Genomic DNA, 20537 nt, shown 5'->3' with positions numbered 1-20537 from the left:
CATTAAGCTGGTGTGAAATGCAAATGGAAACGAAAACAAACCAAGCTGAACATTTGCATGGTGCTTGTTACACAGAATTTTAATGTGGTTTCACTGTGTTACCAATCACTAAATATGTCTGTACCCCCAAAACTTGGCAACTGAAAAATTATTTGCACCAATGTCAAAGCACAACCAAGTGTCCTGCCCGCCCCCCCCCCCCCCTCCCCTATTAGTTTTTGCAATTCATGCAGCATGATATACAAGCAGCTTCTCTGCAGTTGTTTCAGTTTAACAATACCTTTGAGGTGTGGCCACAGGCATATTATAAATAATGCAACGAATTGCCACCTGGCCTTCGGAATATAAAGAGGATAGAGGTGCTGAATGCATCCTCTGTAGTGGGAAAGAGTGAAAAGCAAACCTGTCACTGGCTTAAATTTTTTTTTTCTTTAACATTGGACTGTTAGCACGTAGCATTTTCTTTTCTTGTCTTGACATTACCTGTATAAGCAAAATATACAGTGGCAGCAAAAAATTTCAGTTGGCATTTTTTATTTATGTGGCAGTTGCTATGTTTTAATATACTCCAGAACTAAGCCTGCATTCTCACCCTTATCTTACTTGGAGTGTTTGTTTCTCACACCCTTGATAATATGGTTACAATGTATCAAGAGGGTCATTACTTGTTTTACAAGGGCTTTTGCACAAAGTTTACATTACCATCACAGTGACAGCATGCTTTTGTAGCTGATGTTGAGTTATGTGGTGCTTATTGGCTCAGGCAGTAGTGGTGTGGGTCCGCTCATTCTCCAGAATTCGTATGGGGAGCCATGCATGCATGAGCAGTGTGAAAAGTAAGGGGGACATAACACTGCTGTCTAAAAGTATATATGCATGATAGCATGCACAACCATAACATTTCAATCATGTATGTACAACAATAGCATGGCTGTAACTGTGGTACAACTGCTCTGCCACTTCATGACACACAAACTTATCCTTGCTGTTGATGACCACTATGTCATGCATAAGTGTTGGTTCTTTTAATGCACAAGAAAAACTATGTGTTGCAGAAGAAGTGATATGCACACGATCATGAACACTAGATAGATTTTCAGCTTTCCTCCATTCTTTCCCAAATGCGAACTAGCCGTATATTGTTCTGCTGCAGAAATTCTGTTACTACTCGACGCTGTGGTATTTTTATGTTTTGTGCCATCCTCTAGTGCGGTACCAAACTGTATTCAGGTGCTATGCCTTTACTCCAGAATGACCAGTTTGGTTTGTCCCACCGTGCAGCGGCCAGGCAAGGACAGTGGAGCACCTGAGTACAAGTATGGTGAGACGGCCTACGCGCACACCTCACCCTTCTTGGGCTCCTTGGCACCTGGCCAGAGCTTGCAAGCCTTTGAGAACAACCTTTTCCGAGCACCTATATATGAGCACAACCTGCCAGACACAGACTTCCTTGTCATACGTACCAGGCAGCAGTAAGTATTGAATGTAGTTTGGTATAAGCATTGGACTGTGTCAAAAGCTTCATTGCCATCTTATTTCTTCGAAACCAGAGGACTTAGTGATGTTTTAAAAACAAAATGCATTGTCAAAGAAACGCATACTGTCTGTATGCCATGATCCAAGCAGAATTTTTGCCGTTTTCTCCACAATGAGAAATAAACCAATAAGCTTTATGAGCCAGGTACACATTGGCGATGTTATACTGCACATGGTTCCTGAAGTCTGTTATATATCTGTTTTGGTGGAATGATGCACAAATACAGTCAACGACCGATTTTCTGTACGCCCAATTTTTTGGACATGTCCGATAATTTGGTTGCCTTCGCAGTGCTGCCACGTACCTCACAGAATCAATGTATAAGAACGTCTGAAATTTCGGACGCAAAAGCCCTTCACCGCCCGATTTTACAGATTGTTTGCCATGACCGCAGATCCGAAACAGCCACCATCACTGCCATTTTGATTACCTTGCCACCTTGAAATGGCGCTCTTGCGTGCAGATTATCCGCTGGCAGCCGTAGCCACCACCATGGCAGCACTCGGCCTAGCTGCTTTGACGTTTGCTACAAGGCTACTTGCTGTTCGGTGCTGTGTTTTTCATTGAACGAATTTGCCATTTTCTGTAATGGCACTAACTCTGCCTTTGTAATCCTCTGTGGAAAGCACGGTTTGTTGCATAATGCCTGTTCCCAAAAGTCAGCTTTGCAGCAGTACAGCGATGCTTTTATGTTAAGCATACGTGACATATTGCGGTGATGCATACCAAGAGTAGAAAGGTACAACTGTCATGGGACACAGTTATGTATTCTTTAATTATATATGCATGCACCTGCCATCTCCTGTCACAGTACGAACACCGATATGCCTAAAAAGTGCGCCAGCAGGCCTTCAGAGCCATTTCAGACGGGCCTATGGCGATTTGAGCCCTGAAAGCATTAAAAGGCATGCATTAATTTTTTTGGACTGCCCGCTTTTTCGGGCGTTTCCACGGCCATAGGGAGTCCGAAAAACCGGACGGTGAGCGTACATACAGTTAAACCTCAATATAACGAAGTCAGTAAAACCCGCAATTTGTTATATCGAAATTTCGTTATCTTGAAAGTCAATCTTTCATGCAAATAAGTACAGTCGCTAGTGTATTTTTTTTACACGGAAGGGGTCAGAAAATTTTTCGAATTATCATGCAATTGGAAAAAGCAAATTTGAATGAGAAAGAAACTCATTTTGTTGAAGTTGAGAGTTGGGAACAAAAGGTGCGGTTTCATGCCGTGTCAACAATATCTTCACATCGGTGGTCGAAGTGAAGCCGGCCACGCTTTTGCTTCCATTTTGCCCCCATGGCTGATAGTGTCGCCTGCAGTTGGACGAGGCTATCATGAAAAGTGCCAGCAGTGGAGTGCGAATACTTCATCTGTCTCTCGCTTCAGCTCGTCTCCAAAACTCAAGATTATGCAGTCTCCAGCAGTAAATGGGGGGGAAGACCTTGCATGATGCCACACCATCTTGGCTCACCTAGCCTTTGCACGCGCAGCAGATTACCTCTAAAACAGGGTATGCAGGCTGCGTATGTGCTCTGCCACGCTGATAGCCATGCACAGCCACGGTCGCGCTGAAAAAGGAAATGCTTGCCAACCTGCCCCCATTACCCTTCACCTCCCCTGCTTTCCACTTGCTTACACGGGAAGATGCCGCTCATCAAGCCACCAACTTTCTAGTCTCACCCTTGCATGCTTTCACTTACACCTAAAAGCATACAACACAGGGGGTGTGATAGCATGTTATCACACTTAAACTTTATACGAGACAGGGTGCTGCTCTGCTTTGGCGATCACTCTCAGCCATGCAGCATGCAATTTGAGAGGTGCGTTCACAAGCAGCCGCTTGTAATTCAACCATTTGACCATTCGCTTCTGCGGAAGTTTCCATTGGTTCCGGCAGCAGTGTAATTTCGTTATATTGAAATCTTGTATAAACACACTTTGTTATATTCAGGTTCAAGATATATGGTGTTCTATGGGCAAGAAGTTATAAAAAGTTCAATACTTCTCTATATCGAGGTTTAGCTCTCTTTTTTATTATGTGTGAAAATGATTTATTTTGGTACTGGGTTAAACATGGCCCATTTGATGGCAGTTTTGTTGTTAAGCGTATAGTGGGTCTGTCGCACATATCAGTATGTGAATAAATTGTGTAAAAGAATTATTGAAGTCTGTTTTCTTATGAAATCCAGTTTATGAGCATTTTTCATATTCTTGTCAAAGACTCTAATGCAGCTGTCTTGTAAGGTGCTGGTAACTTGTACAAACACATCATAATACCATATAAACTATAATATAGGTCAAGATATTTTCCAGAAAAAAAGAACTTCTAAAGTCGCCCCTCACCTTATATACTAATAGTAGCCTTTAGTGCATTGTGAGTCGTCTGGCAAAGTCAAAGTCAGGGGTTGACCTTTATTTTGGGCTGACCTACATTCCAACTTATATGGTATTACCATGCGCTTTGTCATTCCTTTCTTGTTGTCACTTGTGGAGACACATGATAATCATTTCTGTCATGACTTTTTATCTTCAAGTCGCATGGTAAAATTCTTATCTTCACAAAATAGAAAAAGAGAAATCGTGTTTATTGGCAATTCTGCACTGTGCTATGAAAAACCACAAAAAGAAAAATGGTCAAGTGATTTTCCGATTGCCACGTTACCTCTTGTTTTGTTGACTAAAAAAGTGTATTACTGCTTCAAATCATAACATTTGTATCATTGCCACAATTGTTTGGCATGATGTGCATACAATACCTTGCTTCAAATAATACTCAGTACCACAAATAAGCTTAAATAACAATAATTTTCTCTTTACTGGGCTACTCAAAATGAAGGGTGCATGAACTTCATCAGTGTGTTCTCTGTTAAGGTATTCAGTTAATTATCATTTAATAAGCAGCAAGACTGTATTTTCCTTCATCTTACTTTTTTCTTAGTGACAAAATGATTTCTTTCATAGCCACGCTGTGGCAGTTAGAGCATAGAGTTATGCCCTCACATTGAGTGATTATTCTGAGGTGAATTGTGGATATATGGAACATTCTCTTTCTCCTTTCAGTTACTACATCAGGGAAGTTGAGACGATCTACACAGTTGGCCAGGAGCTACCACTTTTTGAAGTGCCAGGTCCAAACTCTAAGCGGGCAAACAACTTTGTCCGAGACTTCCTGCAGGTACTTTCAATTTGACATCTCATAGGTTTTTTTCCTGCTCTGACAAACTACCTTGTTGGTGAAATGTGAAACGCATTGTGCTGGGGTGCACGCCTGTAGATTTTCGCAGCAACCGCAGTCTAATAGATAACAATGATTTAGTTCATGAATAGTAATTTTACTGGGAGAGACTACTGCAAGTTCCCCGCTGTACACATGCAGGCTGGACCACAAGTTGCAATCTACTAGAATGTGCCGTTTAATGTTGACTGGGATCAATGTCCAAAAAAAAAGAACAATTATTATAAAATGAAGGAAAGAGGAAGCGTTAGCTTGGGGCCAACAGATTTCCCTGTTCAAATACTCTTTCAAAATGCAGAAATGCTTTTATGAGACAACCGCTTGACCAGTCTGAATGAAATTTGCTGCATTTGAGGGAGAAGGTTAAATTCTAGCAACCATAGGCAGCACAATTTCCATTCAGGGCCCCAAGCTTTTTTCAAAAATTGCTGAAAATTGGTGAGATTAATAAAATAGAACCACAGTGTGTACAAATTCATAACGCTGCACCAAAAACAGATATCGTAGTTCTGTAAACTGCATCTGTTAAAGCATCTGAAGCAGATCAATTTGGTATATCAGGTTACAACTTTGTAGATATGTTATGATATTAATGAGGGTCTTGCAAAAGTCTTAATCACAAATTTGAAGTATATTTTCCCAGAATGATGCACTATAAATCAATTCTGTCCACTTTGAATGTATATTAGATGAAACTTACAGAACTCTTATCTTGTTTTTTAGCTGATGAGTTAAAGCTTCATACTTGAGTTTTTTATTAATCTTACAATTTTCAATTACTTTGCCTTAAAGACGATCTAGTGAAAAATTTGCTTCCTACGGTCACTATAGATTTTAACGTCTTCTTTTAAATGCAGTGAACTTCATCAAATTCGGTGCAGTGGTTGCCGAAAAAAACAATTTCTCCATTCCCATCTATTAGATTGGACCCCAAGCTAAAGCTTCCTTTTAAGGAAACATTTTTACAAAATGAGCTTAAGGACACCCGAACCCTCTCGAGTGAGGCTAGGTTAGCAGGGCTCTTTGAGGAAATATCAGACATGGTTTGAGATATTATCGGCCTCAGTGAGATTAGAACTGGTGAGGCTGACACATTGCTAAATAACGGCCATGTCCTCTGCTATAGAGGTCTCTCTGATAAGAAGAAATACGCGGTAGGATTCCTAATCCATAAGGACATAGCGGGCAACATTGACGAATTCTACAGTATCAACGAGAGGGTAGCAGTAGTCGTAATCAAACTCAATGAGATGTATAGATTAAAGGTAGTACAAACCTATGCTCCAACGTCCAGTCACGATGATGAGGAAGTAGATCAGTTTTATGAAGATGTTGAATTAGCAATGAGAAAAGTGCAAACTCGATATACTGTAGTAATGGGTGACTTTAATGCAAAAGTGGGGAAAAAGCAGGTGGGTGAACAGGCAATTGGCAACTAGGGCGTCGATTTTAGAAACGCTAGAGGAGAGATGCTCTAGAGAGAAAGAGTAAAATTGGTCAAGAAGAAACAGGCCAACCTGGATGCAGTAAGGGTAAAAGCAGACCAATTCAGGTTGGCACTTGCAAACAAATATGCAGCCTTAGAACAGAGAGATGAAGATGACATAGAGACACTGAATGAAACCGTAACTAGGCTGTCTTCAGAAGCAGGAATTGAAGTGGGCAGTAAGGCACCAAGGCAACCAGTAGGTAAGCTCTCCCAAGTAACAAAGGACTTAATAAAGAAATGACAAAGAATGAAAGTGTTCAACTCAAGAGGTCAGATAGAATTCACGGAACTGTCAAAACATCAACAAGGAGAAAATAAGGGATACATATTCGAAATTATAACGAGAGAAGGACTGAGGAAGCAGCAAAAAATGAACACAACCTGAAAACAGTGAGAAGGAAACTAGGCGTCAGACAAACCAAGATGTATGCACTGCAATATAGGCAGGGTGATATCATCAGCAATCTCAAAGATATAATAAAAGCAGCAGAAGGATTCTACACTGACCTGTATAGTGCCCAAAGCAGCGACGATACCTCCATTCGAAGTAGTAATGAACTGGTTACAGAGACTCCTTCAATAACTGGCGACGAAGTTAGAAGGGCCTTGCAAGATATGAAACGGGGAAAATCGGCAGGAGAAGATGGAATAACAGTAGATTTAATCAATGATGGTGGAGACATAATGCTTGAAAAACTAGTGGCCCTTTATATGAACTGTCTATCGACTTCAAAGGTCCCAGAGAACTGGAAGAATGCAATTATACTAATCCACAAAAAGGGAGACATTAAAGAATTGAAAAATTATAGGCCCATTGGCTTACTTCCAATATTATATAAAATATTCACCTAGATAATCTTTGATAGAATAAGAGCAACAGTGGACTTTAGTCAACCAAGGGAACAGGCAGGTTTCAGGAAGGGATACTCTACGATGGATCACATGCATGTCATCAATCAGGTAATTCGAGAAATCCGCAGAATGCAATCAGCCTCTCTGTATGGCTTTTATAGATTACGCAAAGGCATTTGATTCAATTGAGATACCTGCAGGCATAGAAACGTTACAGAATTAAGGAGTACAGGATGCTTACGTAAATATCTTGGAAAGTATCTACAGAGATTCTACAGCTACGTTAATTGTCCATAAGGAAGTAGGAAGATACCTATAAAAAAAGGGGTCAGACAAGAAGACACAATCTCTCCAATGCTATTCACTGCATGCTTGGAAGATGTATTCAAGCTATTAACATGGTAAGGCTTTTAGGAGTAAAGATCAACAGCCAATATCTCAGTAACCTTCGATTTGCAGATGACATTGTCCTGTTCAGCAATATTGGGGACGAGTTACAACAAATAATTGAGGACCTTAACAGAGAGACTATGAGTGGGGTTGAATATTAATATGCAGAAGACAAAGATAATGGTCAGTAGCTGGGCACGGGAACAAGAGTTCAGGATCATTAGTCAGCCTCTAGAGTCTGTGAAGGAGTATGTTTACCTAGGTCAATTACTCACAAGGGACCCTGATCATGAGAAGGAAATTTACAGAAGAATTAAAATGGGTTGGAGCTCATTCGGCAGTCATTGTCAGATCCTGATTGGAAGCTTACCATTATCATTGTACAATCACTGCATTCTACTGGTGCTAACATATGGGGCAGTAACTTGGAGGTTGACAAAGAAGCTCGAAAAGAAGTTAAGGATCGCGCAAAGAGCGATGGAACGAAGTATGTTAGGCATAACATTAAAAGACGGGAAGAGAGCGGTGTGGATCAGAGAGTAAACAAGGATAGCCGATATTCTAATTGACATTAAGAGAAAGAAATGTAGCTGGGCAGGTTATGTAATGGTTAGGTTAGGTAACCGGTGGACCATTAGGGTTACAGAATGGGCGCCAAGAGAAGGGAAGCGTAGTCGAGGGTGGCAGAAGACTAGGTGGGGTGATGAAATTAAGAAATTCGCAGGTGCTAGCTGGGATCGGTTGGCACAGGACAGGGGTAATTGGAGATCACAGGGAGAGGCCTTTGTCCTGCAGTGGACATAAAATATAATGATGATGATGATGATGATGATGATGTTGTTGTTGTTGTTGTTGTTGTTGTTGTTGTTGTTGTGCCGCAACAAGGAGGTGACAGTGATAAGGAAGGCAGCGACGATGCTAGCAGCGATGATGACGTAGAGTGAGCACTACATGTTCACGTTCAGTAAATGATGATACCTTAGTGGCTAGCACAGCTTTTCGTTTGAAATCGGCACTATAGTGGCATCACCTGATTGGTGCCATCACGATTACGCCACGCAGCACGCCGACACAACACAGGTCAAAACTGCAATGTCGCTCGTGTACTTCAGTTGGCTACTGGCATTGCTAGTAGTGGCTGTGATACTAACTTTTCTAGATGGCGCTAGCTATGCACCATGTTTGTCAATTTCAATTAAAAACTGGCGCGTTTTTTAATATCCTCGAATCTGAGCCAACTCTACAGTTTGGTATACGATTATATGAAAAATTTATCAGCCTAGATTCAGATAAATACGGTAAGTACGATGACACAGCTAACAGTGGAACCATATGCAGTACTTTCATACCATTTATTTCTTCACATATGATTTGATCAAGAACTTAGTACCGCGTATCGTAAATATTATCATGTTCACTAACGCTACAAGCTGTGTACTGGCAAAATTGGCAAACCTTTTATACTGTAAATAACCTGTCTTATCATTTGGATGCTTATATGTACATGTATTAAGGGTATAAGAAGTGCCCAAAGCAAGCTTCACATTTAGATTTAATGCCATAAAGAAGATGGTGCCTCTTTCACTTAGAAAATTTCAAATGCCTGTCATCATGCCTATAACACCATGCGTAATATAGAATGTTTTGTAGAATTTGGGTATACCCTGCTATCACATTCTTCTTTTTCCAGGTATTTATCTATAGGTTATTCTGGAAAAGCACTGACAGTCCAAGGCGCATAAAAATGGAAGATATAAAGAAGGCCTTTCCTTCTCACTCGGAAAGCAGCATACGTAAGCGGCTCAAGTTGTGCGCAGACTTCAAGAGAACAGGTTCGTCTCAGTCAAGGCAATAATGGTGTGAATTCTCACTGAGCATTGTGCTAAGTAGACGTTTTTTTACTTTTTCTATTGATAATATCATCTATTACTCATTGAGCACTAATACTCAAGCACAAAAAGAAAAGAAAAAGAAAGTATCACCTATGCAGTAACCGCATATGTCTTAAACTCACTGCTTTCTAATTTTATATCTGCCATTCTGGTTCACATGCTGTTCTTGTGATCATGTGGCTTATATTTGCTTGAGCTTTTCTTTTTGTAGTTTTGTTTGCCTGTCATTCAATTTCCTTTCAGTTTTATTAATGGCTCTTGGTCACCAGCTCCCCTCTCAATAGAAAGTTAGCTATTTACTATGAAGCGAATGGCTGGAGCATGGGGGCAATCATATAGTATATAAAAAGTTGTTTTGGTGTACTATGAGTTACCATTTCACAGTATCTACAACACCTTGTTGGCCTTCATTTGCCCTCAATGCTACTTCTGGGGTTTCCTCACTGCCATGTTAATTTGCTAGCAGCTTTTGACCTGGACGTAGGTCCGTGTCAGAAACTTAAGGCTGAGCTGCTGTATTTATTTGTGCATGTTTCTTATATTCTACTTTAGTAATCAAACTGCAAATTTTTTTGCACATCTTCACAATGTCACACTGGCTAATCACATTTAAAGCTTACTTCTTGCTTGTTTATCCTCTGCTTAGGAATGGACTCCAACTGGTGGGTTCTCAAGCCAGAGTTCCGGCTTCCCACTGAGGATGAAATTCGTGCTATGGTTTCTCCAGAGCAGTGCTGTGCCTACTACAGCATGATCTCTGCAGAGCAGAGGCTCAAGGTGAGCCTACAGATTGGTGCCACTGGCTGCATGTAGTACAGTCGCCACTAAAAGGCTTAGTATAAATTACTTGCTACTGTAGCGATGAAATCATGGCATGCAGCACTTTTTTGCACAAATGTATGAATCACAAGGGTGACAGGCTAACCCAGCTCTTCGACATAAGAGATGTTTTGATGGATAGTGTATTTACAGACAGTTTGAACATGTGTAAGTTTACAGCAACACAGTGTTAACAAAGGGAGCATTGGTAATGCCCTGCAGTTTACTGAACTACTGACTCGTGTGAAAAAGAAAAGCAATGAAGGTCTCAAAGCAAAAGCATTCCAATGAAGAAGACATATATACAAGTAAGTGTGTAATTACCTGTTGATCTTCTTTATCTCTCAAGGATGCCGGTTATGGGGAGAAGTCTCTGTTCGCACCTGAAGATGAAAATGACGAGGAAATGCAAGTGAAAATGGACGACGAGGTGAGGCTTTTGCTTTGTGGTCACATCTCCTCCTGCTCGTTTCGTGTACTGCATCAATGGTGATTGGTATTCTGTGCAGGTGAAAGCAGCTCCTTGGAACACGACACGGGCCTTCATCTCTTCCGTCAAAGGAAAGTGCCTGCTGCAGTTGACTGGTGTAGCTGACCCTACAAGCTGTGGAGAGGGCTTCTCCTATGTGCGCGTTCCAAACAAGCCCCAGCAGTCAAAGGCAGGGACAACAATTTCCTATAGTTTACCGTTAAGACAAACTGTCTTCAGCTGAATTATTTTATGAGAGAAACTGTTCAGGATTTCTGTTTATCTTTTGAGAGATTCGGCACATGTGGAGTTGGGCAAGTCTTGTTATGGGTAGGACGGATGGCCAGTGGTTTTTTAGACTAACAGAATCAGGCCAAGGGTAGGGAGAAGATTAATCAAGAGTGACAGAGGACAAGAGAGTGAGGAAATTCATAGGAATAGGATGAAATCAGCTGCTGGCACAGAACAGGGTAATTCGAGATTGCTGGGAAACGTCTTTGCCCTGTAGTGGTCCTAAATAGCTTGAAGACCATCATCATTATGAAGTGCTAGGAGGACTCAAATTCTCATATGGTGCGTGCATCGCATACTAGACTCTGATGGTGAGTTCAAAGTATATTAGCCCTGTGGCAGCATGCAGAGCATATGTCACATGTGTTGGACGAGTGGTGAAAATTTCAGCACGTAATAGCTTAGTGATGCAGCCATGCATCACAAATCAGTGCACAAGCACCAGATATGCCATTGTGAAGGTTAGGGTAGCAGTGTGGCGAATGAAATGGGGTGGCTGTGGTTAAAAAGCACACACGTGAAAATGCTCACAACTCTTACCTGTAAGCCATTATTGAAAAGTTATAATAGTGACCCTTAGAGTATTTAATTGAATGCATTACACAATTCCTACTTAGAGTTCATTTTAGTAGGACTTTTGGTGCCATATTGAGCAGACTTTGGCTGGAAATTTTGGTGTAAACAATGTGTTAACCTCTCATCTCTCTCTTTTTTGTTGGCAGGAGGATGGGGCAAATCAGCAGCCAGTGAAGAAGACAGTGACGGGTACTGATGCGGATCTCCGGCGTTTGTCACTCAGCAATGCCAAGCAATTGCTGAGAAAGTTTGGTGTTCCTGAAGATGAGGTACGCACAGCTTTTCTGATATGTACACATTGCAGCCATTTATGCAAAGAGAGGTTGGGGGTGGTGGGGGGAGGGAGCGCTTTAAACTGAACAAAGATGGCTTTTCCTCAAAAAGTATATAGAACTTTGTTAATTCGGGTTTCATGGGAGCAAAAAAAATAAAATAAAAGTCCAAATTAATGGAATGTCGAATTATCGAAAGTACTATTAAGAAAACAAACACATGCTTTCCACATCAACAGGCTTTTATTACCTGAATAAATCATCAAGTCCTGTTTTTATTGTGCACAAAAACAGTGCGGTAGCTGCGATTCTCGTCATCTCATGACTGATTGTCGTGATGTCATGCCTAAGCGGCAAAAGCTTCCCAGTAAGCAGCACTCATACAAGCAGCACTCTTATGCAGAGAGAACAGGTCGCATGAACGTTTTTTGCCAACCAACGGTGACTTTGGAGGTGCGGCAGATGGGAGGGGCACTTGCAGCGATGTCGGGCTGTTTGCAAACAGGGATCATGTCTATGCCACCCACACCATGATCATGTCTATTGACACGATCATGGGTGGCAACTATGCAGCTTAGAAAGCACACAGCCAACGCATGAATCGAGTCAAAACAAAACGACTGTTTGCTGCAACCGCTGTGGACAAAACCATAGTGGCTGTCCGACGCGATCATGGATGGTGACTGTGCAGTTATGAAGGCACGCGGCCAACATGGTGTCATGTGCGGTGGTAAACACAAAAATAAAAGCTTTAAAGGCATAATTTGGCACGAAGCATTCCGGCATTTCTGCTGTTCATGTACGATTTCTTCTGATGACTATGTCAATGCGGACTCTGCCGAGGTATATGTAAACTGGTAGTGAAGCATCCATAAAAACCCACATGTAAAGAAAATGGTGGCTCGGTGCAACTGTCGCCATCTACGTATTGGGGGGACAACTAACAGCAAGCAAAAAATAAAAAGTGATGTTACAACCGGAAACGGCAGTGACATCAAGATCTTATGCTGCTTAGTGCGAATGTTTGAATTTCTTTAACGTCCTGCATTTCGACCGCTAAGCCAGCAGTTATTGTTCTTTTGAGGCTGAGGCGAGCTTGCGACTCACCTTAGCTTAAGTACTAGCGTGTCATTAAACTGTAGGAGTGGAATATGTCTTAATGGGAACGTAATTAGGCCGTTATTTACGACAATCGCTCCAGTAGATTGCTTAGGAAGATGAGCGAATACGATGGAAATAAATGTCAGTGCCACAGAGGTTTCAAAAGCAACTTCACTTTTATTTGTCTAGAATGATGCAACCAATGTATAATTGACCAAACAAAACATGTTTCAATGGATGAAAAGTAAAGTACTATGGCCAACACACAGTCGTAATGTGTAGCAACATATCCGAAACCTTTCACAGAATCATTTCCAATTCCGCGCTACAACATGTGTTAATTTCCAACAGTTATCAGACATGACAACATTGCCCGACATTATCAATTAGGAAACATTCGACTTACTAATTTTGCTGCCCATCGGACACTCAGTGCCTGTGTTACGGAGAGTTAACAAACATAGCACGACGGTTCTTTGCAGAGAGTTCTGCGTCTATCGTCACAACGAGACACAGCATGTTAGATGCAGCAGTGTGAACTTGCATGATGACAGAAAACCTGCACTCACACCTTTCGCCAATGAGTGCCGTGTGCTAGGTCAGGCAAAATTTGAAGTGAAGCACACGCCACACTTTGAACAAATATGCAAGCAAATAAAAAAACTTGGATGAAACTGCTGTGTTCAAGTGAGCAGCGCCATTCTGCATGACATTATAGCTGGTTTGCAGTGTTGCCAAGATTTGCACCAGAATAACTGGTTGGTAGCGGGTCACCAAGAACAATCTAATAAATTGTGAAATAAAAAAAATTAGCATTTCTTGTTTTAGTAGAGCAAAAATATTTGAAATGGAATATTTACTCGTATGACAGTACTTCTGATTTAAAATTTTCGAACATCTTTTTAACATAGCTATTCTGGTTTCAGTGTTTGTCTCCCCCCACACCTAGTCACGCTTCATTCGTGTACAACTGATATCTCTGCAGATAGGATTTGGCACACTTTTCATTCTAAGCTTCGTGACCTATTTAGATGGACCTTTGCTGTTTCATTTCGGTTGGGCGCCAATGCCATTCTCGCTTTTTTGTTGCTTCGCACATTTGTGGTGCTCTGCACTTGTTGAGCTCTGAATTAAGGAGAATTTGATGCCATTAAATAATGCAGACATCTGTTGGGCACAGATGACGAGTTTGAATTGTATAATTTTCCGAATTAATGAGAGTAGAATTAAGGAGGTTTTACTGTAGTAGATTAAAGGAATTGTAGATAGGAAAGTTTTGTAGCACTTGAATTGGGATTTTATGCTACTTTTAAAAGGTTCCAGTAGGTGATTGTGCCATGTCAGCTTCTGCATGAATCTCACAGAAGTTAAGCCTGTTTAGTATTTCGCTTTGGCGCTAAGTATATTATAAGTATCATAATTCTTGCTGATTATGCTAGACTCTTTATGTTGGGTTATAACAAAATAACTATTTGTGGTGTTTCCACAGCATCTAACTTGAAAATTTCTAATGACATTTCTTTGTTCTACTGTAGCAAAGGTTCCTTATGATCTTGGTTTGCCATGCGTACACATTGGTTATGTAAGGCATAACTTATAACTCAACTCTTGTTGCTGGAAGCCTTAGCCCTCGTCTTTCTGTTTGCATCAACAGATCAAGAAGCTGTCTCGATGGGAGGTGATTGACGTTGTACGGACACTGTCAACGGAACAGGCAAAGGCTGGAGAGGAAGGTGATTCAAATATGTTTTTTTTTATTTTATGAAACTATAGTCGTAGCTTGTGGTGCTAGAGCTCAGACATTTCACGTGTAGCTGTGCTTTCTGCAAACTAGATTATGGCATTAGTCAATCCTGTGAAGATAGGATATTTTTCAGAAATTAGTATCAAATTAGTCACACTTGACTGTAACAGAGCACTTCACCGTGCAAGTTTCCACAAAGTCTCTTTTGTCACAGAACAAGTGCTACTTATGCTTAGAAATGAAACTGTGCAAGGACCTAATGGTCTCATTTTACAGTTTAACCTCTATATATAACAAACACGGATATAACAAAGTAAATGTAACATTTTTATGAACAATTGTTAGCATCCAACGAACGTATATGTATAACGAATATCAGATATACCATATAACAAAGGCATTTTCTTGTTGGACACAGCTTTGCTGTAACCAGGTTCAACTGTATTAATATTGCTTTTGTAGTACAGCTGTAATCCAAGTCTTCCAAAACAAAGTATTGAAGGTGTTTAAATAAATAAAACCTTGAATTAGAAACTATTGCTACGTACAGTAAGGAAGGCACTGCACTTTTCATTATTAGGAGCATGATGCACTGTCGTGCAATGTAGACATGATGAAAGACAAAGGAAATGCACAGACAAAGCGCTACACTTACAACTGTACCAGCTAGCCCAATTGTGTGTTTTGCTAAGGTTTTCATTGTTATCTTTAACATGGAAAAAACTTACATTTCGGATTTTTATTGAGCAATGTGGTTGTGTGTGTGGCAGGTAAGAAGCAACCACAAAGTAGCTTCTCACTGCAGTGTCTTATATGTGCATGTGTACGAATGCCAGATATCCCAGCATTCTTTTACTCTGTGTCCTTCTGGTTTATGTCGAATGCAGCCATGAGTAAGTTTGCACGGGGCAACCGGTTCAGCATAGCAGAGCACCAGGAACGCTACAAGGAGGAGTGCCAGCGCATCTTCGACCTGCAGAACAGGGTCCTCTCTTCCAACGAGGTGCTGTCCACAGATGAGGATTCCAGCTCGGAGGACGACTCGGACATTGAGGAAATGGGAAAGAACATTGAGAACATGCTTTCAAACAAGAAAACAAGCTCCCAGGTGGGTAGCCACAGTGCTAACAGTTAATTTCGAGAAAATTAAAAGCACCGTGAGCTACAGGACACAATGAACTATGAAGAGACTGGTGCTGTCTCTTCATAGTTAATTGCATCTTGTGTCTTGCTACGCTTCTAATTTTAATAAGGTGAACTTTGACCACTAGCCCTCGTCGCAATTTTGCTGTGATGCTAGCTCTTCTAGCTTGGTTACTTTACTCTTTTAATGTAGCTTTGAAGCTCTTCTGATGAACTCTCAAGTAGTTTAGTAACAACCGGAAGTTATCTTTAATGTTCTGTTGCCACTGAACATGGCATTGTGCTAGGTGGTGACAATCTTTATGACAATTGGACAAGTGATTGTCTCATAAAATTTGTGGTTTTATCACAGTTATATGGAGAAAGCTTACCTCTGTGCGTTGCTTATTGTTGTCACTTAATAGGACACAGTTAGATACAGAATGAAAGCAAGGTGCTAAGCATGCAGCATTGAAGAGAAACTGCTGCAAGCCTTTTCTGTCAGCAAATTTATTTAGGCCTGTACTGCACTGGAACAGTCATGTTTATTTGGTTCTGATCATAAATCTCGCTTGACTTTGCAGCTGTCACACGAAAGGGAGGAGGCAGAAAGGCGAGAGTTGCAGAAGTTGATCATGGGAGAGGATTCTTGTGCTGGCGACGACAAGAAGAAAAAGGACAAAGGTTGTAGTAGATGTGTACACTGTGAGATCGACAAAACACCCGTTAAGATTTCTGTTGAGCATGCGCATTCAACAGAGTTGGCAGTCTTGACCACGTAAGCTAACTGCAGTGAAACGTCATTTGATGTCACTACACTGCGAATTTTGTGTTAATCGAAATGCTAGTACCTTCAACTCTGCTTATTTATTCACTGTATTTATTCCTTTATAAGGCGAGGGTGCAGTTGGGAAACCTGAGAAAAAGAACTTAAGTATAGAATAAGAGTATCAATTAAGAATAACCGATGGATTATTCAGACTCAGCAGGTATTGCCCGAAATACTGAATTATAAGTAGCTCCTGGAATTATCAGAATGCTAATCAGTGCAACTTAACTGCGAATTTCACCCTGAGGTGTGACTTTGTGGCAGCGTGAATTTCGCCTTATGGTGTGGCTTTATGATAGTGCGCCCCGCACTGCCTTGAATCTACACCACAAGGCAAAATTTGTGCTGCCATGAAGTTGCATCTCAAGGGGAAATTCACATATAAATTTTTAAGTTATTACTTGCTAGAATTTGCATTGCCATCTAAAATCTGGATTGCCGTACTGCCTCACCTGCCAAGGCTTATTACTTGCTAGAATTTGCATTGCCGTCTAGAATCTGGATTGCCGGAAATGACGCACTGCTTCCAACATGTTGAAATAATAACTGAATCTATTAGCCTTGCATATAAGGCGGGGAGGTCACTTCGAGGCTAAGGATTCTTGGAAAGAAACCTCGCCTTACGTTCGAATAAATATAATATGCCCTTTCAGTGCATGCTTTTGAGCTAATTTAAAGTTAACATTTATTTATGTGCTTCATGCTGTTTACTACTAATAATGGGGATGAAAAATGATATATTTTCTTTGTTGCACGGTCCTTAGAAATTTGTTTCACTTTTGCCGAAACATGCTGAATGAGTTTACATTATAACACTAGAACTCAATTTTTTTGGTGTTGCTAGCATCTTTTGTATGCTAGTGCATTTGTTAAAAGTAGGGTCATAACTTTTACAGTGCTTACTCTCAGTTAATACTATCAGCAAATGCTTTTGGTGCTTAATGCTTCTCCTTTTTCCCTGAAATTCTTTGTGTTTGTAATGCAGTTCCATAAACCTGTCAAAAAGCAACAATTATTGGTGTGAAAGAAAGCTAAACAGTAAAAATAGAACAAAGTTGTCAGTGTTATCATGACCTTGTACAGTACCTCACTGCAGATAGTGATCCACGTGTTCTTACCTATGTTTATTTTACTAAAAGAAATGGTGCGGTTGTGAAAAAAATTTCTATGGAAAGGACAAGTAAGACGACTCCATTCCTTCTATTAATAACCAATTACACGAGCTGAATGCATTAACACACTTCTGTCCTATATGGCTGTCCTATGTATACGCTTCCACAGGACTCCAGATTGATGTACCCAACTTCGTTAGTGCATGTAGAATACTTTAACCAGTGTTTGTCTTGTAGAACTGGCGTTCCACAAGACAAATTGAAATGCACCATACCTGCACTGCTTGAGAGATACTTTTGCCTGTGCTATTTTCAGTCATCCTGTAAGTCTCCTGAATTTTTTTTTTCTTAAAAGATGCCCTTTCTCTTAATCTAAACCAACAAACAGTTGAGAACTGTTCACTTGCGTTCTACCATGCATGGTAATTCCAGCAATGGCCTGTTGGAGGCAATACATTTTGAGTCACAAGTGTCGGAAAACACATTTTGTTATACTTTTAATCAATTTGACAAGGTTTCTTTTGTTGACTAGTGGACGTTCTTACAGTGAACCATTGCAAAACACTTCATCGTGATCAGTGTACCACGTAGAAGGCAACCCATCTTATGTCCTTGCATGCCATGACTGATGGTTCCAGAGTGTTTGGCTACATCTTGTATTTTGAGTTATCTGTAGCACATTGTTATGGCATGAAAACAAAGCAGACAAGAAGATGATGGACAACTTCTCACATTTCTTTGTCTGCATCATTTTTCGCTGTAGTGACATTAACATATTTTAGCATACCCAGTTCTCCATTACTGTAGCATAATGTGTGTGACAGAAGTACTGCTGTTTTGAGTGTGATTTTACTCTGAACATATTTCTCTGCTTACAGATGGCAAGCAAAAGTCAGAAAAGGATGATGACAATGCCTCTATGGCAAGCTTGCGATCTAATGAGGTGTGCTCCTCTTTCATTTTTCATTAATTCTGAAAGCTTTATTGCAGTTTGCTCAAGCTGAACAGCATGGCTCTCCTTGTCATTCAGGTAGATGGGACCCTGCAGAAAGATTTTTTAGGGAATTGCATGCAAGGATGCATTGTTAATATAGAATAATAGCTGTCAACTCAGATTTTATAAAGTGTTATCATGTTTTTGTCTTGGTCATTTAGCTTTACAAGCCCTGCAGTGAGAACAGTTTATGCACTCTCATATGTGTCTATTGCGCAACTATGCTGCTGTGCTCCATGCTGACATTTGGTGCAACTTTTACCTGATATATTGTTTTCCTGTCTCCTTGTCCCACTAAATAATGTTTGCTTTACAGAATGGACGAATCTTGAAGATCTTTCGTACTTTCCGAAATTCCAAGGGACGGGAATATGTCCGCATTGAGACTGTGCGAAAGCCAGCTGTCATTGACACGTACGTCAGAATACGTACGACCAAGGATCCAAACTTCATGTAAGCCACTCAGCTGCAGCATTGTTGGGGGCGGGGGCTTTTCACAATGCCATTGCTGCATGATTTTTTCATAGTGTTTAGTGTAGGGCAATTGGTAGATCAAGTACCAAACATTTTTTTTTTCACTGTGGTTTTTTGGTAAATGGTCGTCTCATGCTTGGTTAATTTTAATGCAACTACCAGGGTGTCTACCAACCGGGAAAACCGGGAATCCTCAGGGATTTTTAGTGGTCTAGAAAAACTCAGGGAAAACTCAGGGAATTTGTGCCTATATCAGGGAAAGTTAGCTGTAATTTTATTGAAAGGGTCGAAAGTGGCGGTAACGCTGGCTCTAATAACAGACAGGAATCGTAACGAATCGTCTTTGACGCCCTGTCGTCAGCTGGAGGAGTTGCCAGTGTAGAGTTAACGACCGACTTTCCGGATTCCCGATAATTTGGACGGCTTTGCGGCACCACCACGTACCCCATTGAGTCAATGTATCAGAACGTCAGAAATTTCGGACGCAAGAACTCTTTGCCGTTCGATTTTCCGGACGTTCTGCATGACCGCAGGTCCGAAACGGCATTAATCAAAGCCACCACGCTGCCATTTTAATTGCCTTGCCGCTTTGAACCGGCGTTATCGCACGCAGATCCGCTGGCAGCCGTAGCCACCACTGCAGCAACGCTACGCCTAGCTGCTTCGACGTTCGGTGCCGTGTTTCTTCATTTCTCCGCTGTCAGCAATAATTTTGGCTTTGAAGCTCGGAAAGCACGGTGCATTCCATAATGCTGGTTTCTGAAAGTTTGTTTCGTCTCAGTACAGTAGTGTGACGCGGTGAAGCATTAGCAAAAGTATTGCGGTGAAGCTTAACAAGCGTAGGAAGGGTCAATTGTCACGGGACACAGTATGTATTCCTTAATTTTACATGCGTGCACCCGCCCTCTTCTCTCACAGTAGGAGCACCGCTATGCATAAGTGTACTGACAGGCATTCAGAGGTTTCCCAGACGTGCCTGTGTCGAATTGAGCCCTTAAGAGCAGTAAAAGACATGCATTTATTTTTTCGGACTGCCTGATTTTTCGGAAGTTTTCGCGGCCCCTAGGGGGTCCGGAAAATTGTATGTTGACTGTAAACTGACCAAGAGTATGCTTCAAATGGTCCGTAGTGCGAACGCACGACAAAAGGAGCACGAGAACAGAAAGGACCGACGCATTGAGGAATGAATGGGGAATTAAGTATGCGAGCGCTTCTTTGAAGGAGCCTGAGCTCAAAAAACACTCTTGGCTGACGCCGAGATGCAGGTGTCCCTCATACAAACCAAAATAAACTCTTTAAAGCAGTGAAACACAACACTAAGGCGTCGTGCGTGGG

General features: G+C 41.1%; 1 protein-coding gene across 5 annotated transcripts in view; it reads left to right on the top strand.

Annotated features, from left to right (window-relative positions):
• The window catches only part of Taf1 (TATA-box binding protein associated factor 1), a 71336-nt gene that overhangs the window by 29770 nt on the left and 21029 nt on the right, over positions 1 to 20537 (top strand). For all 5 annotated transcript variants that reach the window (XM_055073820.1, XM_050183031.2, XM_055073821.1 and 2 more), the window contains 12 exons: positions 1282 to 1472; positions 4602 to 4716; positions 9198 to 9339; positions 10046 to 10176; positions 10568 to 10648; positions 10728 to 10877; positions 11701 to 11823; positions 14582 to 14660; positions 15559 to 15779; positions 16378 to 16477; positions 18613 to 18677; positions 19045 to 19181. In XM_055073820.1, the coding sequence (XP_054929795.1) occupies positions 1282 to 1472; positions 4602 to 4716; positions 9198 to 9339; positions 10046 to 10176; positions 10568 to 10648; positions 10728 to 10877; positions 11701 to 11823; positions 14582 to 14660; positions 15559 to 15779; positions 16378 to 16477; positions 18613 to 18677; positions 19045 to 19181 (1535 nt within the window). The remainder of the gene's footprint in view (positions 1 to 1281; positions 1473 to 4601; positions 4717 to 9197; positions 9340 to 10045; positions 10177 to 10567; positions 10649 to 10727; positions 10878 to 11700; positions 11824 to 14581; positions 14661 to 15558; positions 15780 to 16377; positions 16478 to 18612; positions 18678 to 19044; positions 19182 to 20537) is intronic.

The sequence above is a fragment of the Dermacentor andersoni genome, chromosome 4 (genome assembly GCF_023375885.2).
Source record: "Dermacentor andersoni chromosome 4, qqDerAnde1_hic_scaffold, whole genome shotgun sequence".
Classification (NCBI taxonomy): domain Eukaryota; kingdom Metazoa; phylum Arthropoda; class Arachnida; order Ixodida; family Ixodidae; genus Dermacentor; species Dermacentor andersoni.
The sequence above is the reverse complement of the archived record's forward strand: the minus strand, read 5'-3'. Positions and strand labels throughout refer to the sequence as shown.